Source organism: Eretmochelys imbricata, chromosome 5 (assembly GCF_965152235.1).
Source record: "Eretmochelys imbricata isolate rEreImb1 chromosome 5, rEreImb1.hap1, whole genome shotgun sequence".
Classification (NCBI taxonomy): Eukaryota; Metazoa; Chordata; order Testudines; family Cheloniidae; genus Eretmochelys; species Eretmochelys imbricata.
This window is the reverse complement of record NC_135576.1, coordinates 49809598-49822044: the sequence shown is the minus strand read 5'-3', so window position 1 is coordinate 49822044 and position 12447 is coordinate 49809598. Positions and strand designations below refer to the sequence as shown.

The window sequence follows — 12447 nt, the reverse complement described above, 5'->3', positions numbered from 1 at the left end:
AGATATTAAAGAGTTTGACAGCCTCCTGAATGATATTCCATTTCCAGTCAACATGGAAAAAAGAGGACTTAATAGCTGCTGTGACTGTGAAATGAGGATTTGCTCATGTTTGGTGACCTAACCAATGAGGAATTACTGAATGCAGCAGATGCTGCAAGGCCAGAGAAACGAGCTTGTGTTGATGAAACATATCATCAAGAGAATGAGGATGATTTTGATGAAGTTCCACCTCCGACAAACTCCGAGCTGTTGAAGGCTTTGAACCCACTTCAGCACTTTTCATAGAGATCTGTAGACCCTTCCTGGGATATTGAGTCCCATCTTCAAACAAAATTGTGACTGACTGAGAAAGCAGAGCAAATTAACAGATTTCTTTCACACAAAATGAGTGTTTTATCCATTCTTAATTTAGAAGTTGATACTCTATAAATAGAATACACTTTTTGATGTGGAAATAGAATACTGTAATACTCTAATTTAGGTTATTTATTTGCTTAGCAGACGCCCTTATCCAGGGTGACTTACAGTGCGTATGAAGTATTAAAGTGCGAGTTCAAAAAAGGTTTACAAATAGGAGCAAGAGGTCGTGTTGTCATGGTTGATGTTTGTTCTTAAACATAAAGATAAAACTTGATATTTTTATAACGTTAACTCAATTAATACTGCTTTCTTGATGCAATATGGTGGTAGGCTACACTTGCAAAATAGAGCACATTTTTAAAATGTACACTATACTAATGTAATACTGTAGCAATAATAAACATACATCACCTTGTTATAATTATAGATAGCATGTATGTAGCTGTTTTATGCTACTATCAGAAAAAGCAGGCTGCCTTTGGTTTGATGAATACCCCCTATAATAACAGCCGCTTAGGAGCAACATAACGGAAGAGCACCGATATGTTGCTACTAATGAGCATCTACTGTACTGAAAATGCCATGTATGTCGTTGATGCCCCCAAGAGGAAGTCTACACACTGTCACCATGGTGTACTTTTTCCCTATTATCAAGCAGAGATGCTTATTTGAGGTCTGATCAGTGCCCCTGAGGCCCCTGTGGGGTTCTCCTACATACTCACATCGACCCATCAAGACTGGTATTGGTCCAGTCAACAACCTGAGTCATCTGTACTATACAGTGTGCTGCCAGGGCCCTCTTAGGGATATTAGGGTCTGCCTTCATAAACATCAAGAAGCAGGTGGTCTTCAAGGAAGAGAGAGGGCTTCCTCTCCAGTGGCATTCCTGGCCAGACAGGCAACACCAGACTATCAAGTAGATGATTCAGGGGCTGAGCAACATCAATATCCTATCTTGCAGCGTAACAATCTTTCGTAGTCGTTGCTGCGTGAAGCTATATCCTTTGCATAGGTACTGGCAGCAGACAATGTTAAGTGTTCCAGGAGCTCCTTACGTGGATTGTCGAGACTCTGGAAATCAAGCATTGTCATCTCAGAAATACCATAAACTGTTCAACATCTTGTCAGCTTCTAGTCCAGCCAGGATCGTCCTCCCCATTAACAAGGGACTGCTAGACCCAGCTAAAGCCCTGTAGCAGATGCAAATCACTATTAACACCAATTGTGAAATGAGTCATAAATAGTTGCCAGTTACCTCCTTTTGGGGTTGAGTACTTCTGCACTTACTCCAACCCAGGCTCCTTAGTCATATTGGCCACTGAATCAAAATTTAGATGAAACAGAAGTGCCCCAAAAGATGACAGAACTTTTGCCCAGATGCCTCTATTTAGAAAGAAGTTGTACTTCAGTTTCTTTACAGCTATGTGTGGCTAATTGCCAGGCTACTTTGGCTAAGTTTGCCTTTCTAACGTGGGTCAGGGTGATGACCTTCCTCATGAAAGCAGAGAGGCGCATAAGGACATAATAGAGGCCAATTGGTGGGCAATGGACACCTGAAGCCATGGCCAAATCTGTCATCACAGAGACCATAATGTGTAGAACGTTGTGGCTCCAAGTATCTGGTATCCTGAGAGTTGCAGACCACAATTGAGGACTTGTCCTGGAGGCTTCGCTGTTAAGCAAGTGGACATACTGCTCTGTACTCACTGATGGACTCCAAAGCTACCTTATCCTGTCTAGAGAATTACACTTTTTCTGTCCCCAGCCACAGTTGAGACAGTGTACATAGTCTTACCATCCCAAACAGATGAAGTATCACACCGAAAAAGCACCTAAGGTACAACAGGGTTGCCAGCCTTCCTCTTCCTCAGCAACATCCACTGCTCCGTTGATATTACAGGAGACTTGACAAGACTTGAGAACCCCACCTTTGAAAGCCACTTCTTCCATTCCATTGGGTGTGGTTTTCCTTGACATGAGGTATTTGAGTGTTCAGTGATCTCCTATGGCTGTCCCATCCCGTTCTACTTTACCCCCTTCCCTGTCCCTCTTCAGGGACCCTTCTCAAGAGAGCCTATTACAAAATGTGGAGGCCTTGTTGCTTTGCTTTGTCTTCCTCGGGAGTACTGGGGAAAAGGCTGCTTTTCCTGGTATTTCTTCATTCTGAGGAAGGAAAGTGGGGTGGTCTTTGTCCTATCCTAGACCTGATGAGACTGAACAAATATATGCCATCCTCAACATGAGACAATTAACATTGCCTCTTTCGCCAAGCTCAGGACTGGCTCTCATACATCCTGCAAATGGAAAGCTATTTTCACACATTCAGCCAGCCAGCCCACGGAAAGTATCTGCAATTCATAGTGGGGCCTAACCATTATCAATACAGGGCTCTGCCCTTTGGACTTTTAGTGGCTCCTAAAATATTCTGGCTGGCAGTAGTGGCAGTGCATTTAAGGAAATAGGATGTCTGTCTACCCATACCTGGATGACTGGCAGATACCAGCATTAGACAAATGGCCTTAAACAGCCTTTCTTTGTGAACTGTGATAAACCAGTAGCTGAAAGCCCATGCTGTAGCATATGTGGGGCAGTTGGACCAAGTATTCCACCATCTGTGCAGTTCCCTCTTACAACCAAATGAAATTGTTACATGCAATTTAGCTGTAGAGCAAAGGTAATTGGTTGAGTTACCTCTATTACAATGGTTTAGGACTCTTGGCATGGCATATCCTTACCATAACGACACTACATGGGTGTAATTCGTAAAGTCAAAAAACTGAGAATGTGAAAACTGTGTGGTAACTGACCACAAATCCAGTGATTGAACCTGATCATTCTGAATAAAAAGAGTTCTCAGCCATGCTTGTAGCTGTTTCCAGTGCTTCACACTGACTCAACAACAGACATAAGCTTCAGAGTGACAATTCTGGAATCTTAGTCTCTCTCACACTCACAGATGGTAGAGTTTATAGGATCTTTGATTTCAGATAGACAAAAGCCTGCCTGCTAGAGAACAGATTCTGGTCTCTTCAGTTAGCGGTAAACTACCTACAGGTGGTACATGTGTGTCTGGGACTCTTTGGCTATATGTTGATGAGCAGGTATAAGATGCTGCTTGCCACATTTCATTATTGGACCTTACAGTTGTGGCTGAGGTCCATATGCTTCTCTTTCGGACGTGCATCACAGTCCCACTTCAAATTCTGCAGTAACTCGCTTGATTGCTAGACCTAGTAAACTTGAGGAAAGGGGCAGTGTTCCGTCCCGTCCTTGGGGATGACACTTGTTACAGACATATTAGGATCTGACTGTGACACCCTCAGATGCAGGGCATGTGGACTCAGGATGACTTGAATACACATGAATGTCCCAGAGGAGAGTATAGTGTTCCTGTCTGTTTTTCAGAACTCCACAGTGCAGTTCCTGGTGGACATTGTGTTGGCCAAGTAGTTGATCCATCCTCTTTCTGTCAGAAAGTCTTTAAGTTCTGGGAATGATGCCATCAACATGGGGTGACCCCATTGGTGTTCCCCACCTCCCATGATTCAGTTATATAACCTAGCAGGCTTCCTGAGCAGAAATGTGATAACCACCCCCAAGTGGTCACTGTTTGAAGTCCATCCTAGACCCAGTACTCCTGGAAGTGGGACTCCTACCATAGACTTAGTCACCACAGAGGACAATGATCATATGGATCTCTACCAGACACCTTCCTCCTTCAGTGGTCTTGATGACTTCAATATGCTTTCCCTCTAGTTTCCTTGATCCCCAGAATATTATCCAAGATCAGATGGAACAAGAATTTAATCATGATAGCCCCATACTGGCTGAAACAGTTTTGGCTGTTGGACCTATTACAAATGTCCAAGAGGCCTTCCATATATCTTCTGGCCAGCACAGAGATAAAATCTCAAACCCTCTGTCAGATACTGTACTAAGAGCCACACTTATTGCACTTGACTGCTTGGATATTTGCTGGGTAAGCAACACTGATGTAGACTGGTCCCTTAAAGTTCAGGAAATTTTTATACAAAGCAGGAAACCTTCCACCAGGAAGATGTTTTGTCGTTCTGAGGTGTACTTCTAGGGTAACCTAGAATAGTATTGACCCAAAGGAGGTTCTGATACTGAAGGTCTTGGACTATCATGCTCCTGAATCACATGGTATTAGCATTTAACTCCCTTAAGGTTCATCTTGCCACAGTATCTCTGTCAGACTCCAGTTGTGTCACCAGTTGTACTCTGGTCTTCTTACACCCTGTGACATCATAATTGCTCCAGCGGCTTACTTTTACTCACCCTTCAGCCAGGGACCTGTCTTCCATGTGGGGCTTTGATGTCATCCTTCTAGAGCCTATGGAGCTTCTCTTGGGATCACTTTTGGAATGCGCAGTACACCACTTTACTTTTCTTGTGGCCATTATCTCAGCATAGAGAGTGAATGAGCTCCAAACTCTTATGATCTGACTGCCTTCACATTGTCCATGTGGAAGGATGTGAGAGAATAAACCACACTCCACCCGAGGTGGAGTTCTGAAACCACCTTGACCCAATCCATCACAGTACCAGTCTTCTCTCCTGGCATCAAGTGCTGCTACGTGAAGAAGCTGAATCTTTGGATGTTTTCAGACCTTGCCCTATACCTGAATGGGACCATATCTTTCAGGTGCTCTCCTCTCCTCTCTCTGACCATATCTGCTGCAATGAAAGGTCGTACTATCTCATTGAAGATAATTTCAAAGTGAATCACTTTCAAAGTGCCTCCACAGACACTAAGTAGTAGTAGATACCCATCTTGTGCCCCTAGAAAACACTTATCCAGATGTGTGGATCTACACGGGCAATGCTCAAAGGAGAGAATGTGTCTGCAGAATTGTGAACAGAGAGATGACTTGATGTAGGATGCTTTTTGATGATAGACAGTGGCAACATAAAAATCAAACTTGCATTTGCATCCGAAAGCTATAAACTATGTGAACATTGTGATCTCTTCAGGTGGAGGGTTCTATAATTGTGGTCTGGCTGCCAAGGAAGTTCTTGACACGAGTCCTGAGTCTTGTTCTGAGTACGCTATTACTTCTGAGAAACCATTTTCTTGTGGGGCCTCAGTTGCAAGTGGTGGTGTGTAATGCCTTCATGTACCTCATAGCACAGTGGGGCCAATAGTGTTGCTGCAGCACCAATTTATTCTATTGCTATGCAATCTTCATTCCCATTTCTTTACAGCGCACATGCACAGTTGTGGCTTGTATTTGAAAATACTCATTGATATAACATTGGTAATTTCTTTCTTTGCGGATGGGTTTTTGCTCTCCACAGAGTCAGGCCTGCAATATGCAGGAGGTCAGACTAGATGATCATGATGGTCCCTTCTGACCTTGAAGTCTAGGAGTGAGTCAGATTCACTCCTGAGGCCTTAGTTCTTGAGATGTTCTTTAGGCTATGTAGCTGACCAGCTAATTCTTCTCTTTTCCTTGGCTGTAAACTGGCTCTGGCTCCCTAACCTACTGCCGCCTAGCTCAGTGTAGCAGTATAGGGAGCATGTACTGTGATCCAAGTAACTCCCACTTGTGGAGAAAACTGGAGACAGTGGCAAGGAGAATGAAAACAAAATGTCAGGTACCTGGCTATGGCAAATCGGCAGATGCCTTTTTGCTTTTGGAAAAAAATTCCAAATGACACAACTGCAATTGTAGTCAGATCCCTTACTGTTCACATCTTCTTAGAGCTATAGTTTCAAATTGTGTGTAGACCAAGGCAAAGAATGGCATTGGTTTACTCAGCATTCACATTTTTGAAGGTTATTCATTGCAACCGAAGGGCTAGAAACAGATTTGTTTTAATGAAAGCTCAGATTCTGGAGTGCAGTTCTGTGGCAAGAGCATAACATCCATGGCAAGTTCTGTAGCTGTGGTGTGCAAAGGATGCTGGTGATGTATTCCCCTTCTGCTCATGTTTTGGAGGTGGGCTGTGGCATACTGAAGCAATTGGAAGAATTTTTTTTAAAGCCCTTACTTGCTCTAGGTACATGGTATGGTAAACAAGTGGATTTTCTTGTTTTTTGTAAATTGGAACGCAGTTTCACGTGTAAGGACCAGCATGAAAGGATGCTAAGATTGCAGAACTTAAAGGAGACTTGAGGGAGAGGTTTGAATGAACCTAGCACTTCTGAATGACAAGTGGCATATAGCAATGGTATGAACAGTGTGCAAGAAGAAGTGTGTGTTTTGGCTTAAAGCAATGATTATGGAGTATTAAGCTTTATTGGCCCTTCGTTGATTTGAGGCATGGTCTTTCAAAGCTCTTGCTGGCAATAAGATTATCATTTCCGCTATTTATCTTTACTGGATTCACTCTGTTACATATCTTTGTTTATTATGGGATTTGATCATATTATTTTAAAAGTATTAAAGTAGTAAAGATTATGAAACAAAGCAGGGATTTTAAGGTACTAAAAGTAATATGAAAACACCTGCATCTATACATTTGTGGAGCTGCACCTTCCAGTTGTTGGTGGAGGAGAGATTTCTCTTCTCCCCCCTTGGGTGGGAGGAAGAGATCAAGTTGTCAAAAAATCTTAAGTGTTTGGCTCTAGCCTCAGGTTTAGCAAGCATTGGAAGATGACTGAAAAGTGACGAACTTAACATTCTTAAGCCATGTACAGTGTTAAGTAGAATGAAGTTATCTTCACCTTAAGGTACAGTCAAAGTGGCAGTCTGTTGCAGCTGTATATACTAATCAAAAAGCACCTTTTTAAACAAAATAAAAAAAATTGATCATAAAGGCAGACTGCAGACTAACACATGTAGTAATTTAACTTAGAATTCTATCGAAGTGTCCAAAGGAACCTAAGCGAATAAGGTAATGATTTCTCTCCATATTTTGTAGTACATGCTTCAGAGGACTCAGGACCAAGATGAAAATGTGGCTTTGGAGGCGTGCGAGTTTTGGCTGACTTTGGCTGAGCAGCCAATTTGTAAAGATGTGCTATGTCGGCATCTTACTAAGTAAGTTAATTTTCAAACAAGCAGAGTGAAGCATATTCTACTGAGAAACTAAGGATTGTAAATTAGGCCTCTCGTTCTTGAATTCTGACTGAAATCTGTTCTGTAAAAAAGTTTACAAAGTGCTTAGGAGAAATTCTAGATATCTGGTGGTTCTAGTTGCTTTTTTTTTTTTGTGTGTAATCTACAAATGGTGAATTCAAGTATTGACAGCTGTTTTGTGTGTAGAGATGGAAGTGGTTGGGCTAATAAATGTCCACATGATTGGATATGTCTCTGCACAAAGAACAGGGTGTGTGGAGTTTAAAAAAAGTTTTAAATCAGATTGAGGCTCTGCAAAAACTACTTTAGCTTTTTTTAGAAAAAGGATTTATAACTTAGTTCATTTATAAATTTTAAAATGCCACTGCTGGTAGGGTATCACAGGTGAAAAACAAAATACTGAAATTTAAGATTCTGATCTGGAAAATGCTTCAGCAGTATATAATCACATGAAGAGTCCCACTGATTTCATTAGAGTTAAGCATATGCATAAATGTTGCCTGATCGGGGCTAAAATTGTAACTTTAATAAACTTTTTTCCTAGTGGAATGAAATTTGGTTACTTCAAAATAAAATTCCTTCAGTGTTAATAGTGAAATATTTACACTTCCAATATATTAATAAGGTAGTTGTGAACTTATTATACACACAGGGCTAAAATTTTCAAAAAGTTAGGCTTCTAAACCTGAATTTTGGACACCGGAGTGGGATTTTCAAGAATATCTAAGTGACTTCAGAGCACAAACTGTGATGGAGTATAGCCTGGCCAAAGCTTTTTAAAAATTTATTTATTTTAATTCTGGAAATTCCATATCAAGGAAGTTTGGTCTAGGCTGCAAATATTGCATCAGCTGTCTTCATGTCACCTTTTTTTTTTGCGGTCGGGGTGTGTGTATGTGTTCTTACACTGATTAGTGAGGCTTGTCTTTTTTCGTTATAGATGTGCAGTTTAAATGTGAAAATTCTTAGTAGAAAGAAATTTTATGTTAAAAAAAGAAGAAATTTGGCTAAGTATTAGGAAACTAATAAAAGAAACCAGTCCAAAACATCTACTTTACTTTCTTCAAAACTCTATATTTTTAAATTACTAAAAAAAAAAACCAACCCCTAGCAACATGTAAGTAAACTGACTTTTTTTAAATTTAAGATTGATTTAACCTCTTTTAAAAACAACTTTTTATTTAACTCAAAAGTTCTATCCAATCTGCTAAAGAACATTTGGTTTAACTGCTGAATTTTGAAGTACTTCTGTTTTTCTTGTCTTCACATCACTTCTGTGTTTTTGAGTGTATCTTAGTGTTGATGGTTAATACTGACTTTAAAGTTGCAATGCAAATGTAGGCTTGATTCAGATAATAAATTCAGTAGCCGTAAAAGGTGAATACAAAGGTTTTTTTAACTAAAAATTTATTTTTAACATTCAGGTCTTCCTTGCAATATTGTGCACTTCAGTATTTTGTTCAGCAGTTAGTCGTCTTTAAAGGGGGAACTTCGAGAACATAATTCTATCAATATTTGAAAATCCTAGAGCTATAATAAGTTAAACAGTGGGCAAGGTTGGTGTACTATTTCCTTAGACAAGCCTAGAAAACTACCTGAAAACTCAGCTAATTGTGTCTGTGAAATGATCCAATTGCTATGGTGTCTAGCACCCTTTCCGACCTTCGCTCTTCAAAGGCTTTTTATTTTTCTGTAAGATCACTTACTATATAGCTTCAGGTACTCATCACCCATATACCATGGTAATGATGCTCAAGAAATGATACATCCCTACACCCTAAACACCAATTTGTTTAGGTATTTCTCTATTTAAACGGATTTGGATTTATTTGGGTAGGGGAGAAGCTATTACCAGCATGATTTAATTTGTTGTGAAGGTGGTATGCTAATAGGAAGACTGTATATTAAGGCTGGCATTCATTTTCAGTCACAAAACACACATAGGGACTGATTCTCCCATTGATGCACATTCAATTCACATGGACTTCAAAAACAGTTAGATCCAACATGTACTATTTTTATGGATTGAGTTGCTGTCTAATTGGTTTGATTTTACAATTTACTTGAAGAAACTTACTAGAGAGAAGTCATATACACACACTTAAAAGGAGATTTTTGGCAAAGCCGTGATCAATAAGCATTCACGAAGTTCTTCAAATAGCTTCACTATAGGTGCTCCACTTCAGGATCTGCCTGTGCCCAATTGGAGATTTTGCCTCATTAGTATCCACAGAGCTGGGCCTACACCCTAGATATCCTCATATCCGAGCACAAGGATATGTGGCATAGGGTGGGATAGACCCACCACCGCTCTAGTGCCTTCTTAATGAATGGCCTGTGGCCTGAGATGGCATGTTGTGTTGTCCCTAGCCATGCAGCTTGCTACCTCTTTTGTTCTTTTTCTTATTCTTTTATTTTATTTTTCTGTTATTTAACACAGTTTGTGCTTTTTTGGGGGGTGGGTTCCCCCACTCTCCTTTTCCTTGCCTGATCAGAGCCTTTGTTTTTTCTCAGGATACAATCTGCAGCCTCAAGTAATGGGTTATGCCCAAGAAATTGGGCTCCAAACCCTATGGGCAGGTCTGACAGGTCTTTTCCCCCTCAATGACAGGCACTCAAGTGGCCTCTTGGGGGAGAGACTTGCATCTTCCAATTGTAAAAGCTGCTTAGGATATAAAAATAGGTCTAAAAAAATGAAGGGAAGACAGGTTAAAATGCCTGTTGATGGAATATCTCCTTGAGAGCTATGGAATCCAAGTCACATCCTGTACATCAGATTTGGTTGCGCAGAGAGCCCTAGCAGCTGTCACTGCTGCTGCAGTAAGCAGAGACCCTGGAGACTCCTCAGAACTGTCCAGACCATCAAAAAAGAGATTCCATTTCCTAGGATGGGATAAGAAAAGGGGAAAGTCACCCTTTTGGTTTAGCTCATGAGGCCCCATGTACCAACAAGGGTATTGCTGAGCTCCTATGTCCTCTGGTACCAAGACCCTGGCACTAGCTAGAAAAGCCACCCCACATATCTAGAAGCCATCTGTTAAGCTACAGCAGCACCTAAGTCAGCACCGGACCCAGTGCTTCCAAAGTACAAGGACTCTTAAGGCTAAGCAGAAATAGTCATCAGCCACATCTTCTGCAAGCAGCAATGAAAGCACAGAGGTTGTGCTTTGGTACCATTTTCAGGACCACCCAGTGTTCTAACTCCTGAAGATTATCTCAAGTCCCTAGTACCATCCAGGCTCCTTTTCCACGAGGATCTTTGGATCCGGGAAGAACCTGAGTCTCTATTGCTCAGGAGAACCAGAAACATAAAAAAGTCCACATTAACTCTGGTCCAGCGCATAGAGTTTATCGGAGCGGTTCTTGACTCCACGCGAGCCAGGGCCTTCCTTCTGGAAACATGTTTTCAGGCCATGTTGGATCTCATTGCCCACATGAGGCATCCAATCACCGTGGCCCACACATGACTGTGGCTGATGGGCCACATGGCAGCATGCACGTATGTGGTCAGTCATGCCCAGCTTCATCTGCAACCCCTGCAGACATCTTGGCAATGGTCTACGTTCCTAGCAGGCACCCCTTGGACTGAGTGATCACGGTACTGAGCCACGTCCTCTCGTCCATAGATTGGTGGCTAGACCCCAAGTCAGAGCTGCAGGGAGTTCCCTTTGTGTCCTCATTACTGTTGCTCACCCTGGTCTCAGACACATTGGACCTGGACTGGGGGGCCCACCTGGGCGAGCTCAACACCCAGGGCTGCTGGCACTTCATATCAACGTCAGGGAGCACAAGGCGGTGCGCCTGGCCTGTCAGGCATTCTTGCTCCACCTGAAAGGCAAGGTGGTGCAGATCCTCACGGACAATATGGCTGTAATGTATTACATCAACAGGCAGGGTGGTGCCAGGTTGTCAGCCCTGTGTCGGGAGACGCTCAGCCTCTGGGACTTATGTGTAGCATGCCATCCGTCTGGTGGCCACCCACCTACCCGGAACCAAGAATATCCTGGCAGATCATCTCAGCAGGACCTTCTCATCTTGCCATGAATGGTCCCTCCATCTGGAGGTGGTCAGTCTGATCTTCTGAAGGTGGGGGACTCCCAAAGTGGACCTGTTTGTGTCCAGATGGAAGAGGAAGTGCCACATATTCTGTTCCCTGCACGGCAGAGACAAGGGTTCCCTGTCGGACGCCTTTCTGATTCTGTGGTTGGAAATGCTGATGTACACCTTTCCGCCGGTACCACGTATCCCCAGGGTCCTGCTAAAGGCAAAGCAAGACAAAGCATCTCTCGTCCTCAGAGCCCCGGCGTGGCTTCGCCAGCACTGGTTTGGCATGCTGCTGAGTCTTTCAGTGGTTGAGCCGCTGCAGTTGCTTCTCCAGATGGATTTGCTGTCCCAGGATCACAGCAACCTGCTCCACCTGAACCTGGCATTGCTGCACCTGACACCGTGGCTTCTGCGTGGAGTGCTTAGCTGCGGTCCAACAGGTCCTGCTGGGGAGCAGAAAGCCTTCCACCAGGGCTACCGGTGTGGCAGAGTGGAAGCACTTCATGTGTTGGGCCTTGGACAAGCACATTTGTCCAGTCTTGAGGAAGCGTCACTGCAGGACATCCTGGACTATTTGTTGTATCTTAAGCTCCAGGGCTTGCTTTTGCCTTCGGTCAAGGTACAGCTGGCAGCCATTTTGGCAGGTGGCTCTTCACCCATCCCACGATGGTGCAGTTCCTGAAAGGTTTAAGACGCCTGTACTCACATGTCCGGGACCCAGTCCCCCTGTGGGACCTGAATCTTGTGCTTTTTGATGCTCATGAGCCCCACCTTCGAACCCTTGGCTTCCTGCTCCCTTCTGCTCCTCTCCTAGAAGGTGTCCTTGGTCACTATAACTTCGGCTCGGTGGGTGTCCGAGATCAGGGTGCTGATGTCGGAGCTGCCTTATACAATCTTCTACAAAGACAAGGTCCAGCTGCGTCCACACCCGGCTTTTCTGCCCAAGTTCGTTTCCCAGTTCCACACTGGCTAAGACGTTTACTTACCGGTCCTCTGT

The 12447-nt window shown here is 43.0% G+C and overlaps 1 protein-coding gene across 4 annotated transcripts in view; it reads left to right on the top strand.

The window, feature by feature from the left end:
• The window catches only part of TNPO1 (transportin 1), a 129810-nt gene that overhangs the window by 50929 nt on the left and 66434 nt on the right, over positions 1–12447 (top strand). For all 4 annotated transcript variants that reach the window (XR_013346143.1, XM_077817081.1, XM_077817082.1 and 1 more), the window contains one exon: positions 7249–7367. Coding sequence is in view for 3 of the 4 variants with exons in the window: in XM_077817081.1 (XP_077673207.1) it covers positions 7249–7367 (119 nt within the window). In the remaining variant the exon portion in view is untranslated. The remainder of the gene's footprint in view (positions 1–7248; positions 7368–12447) is intronic.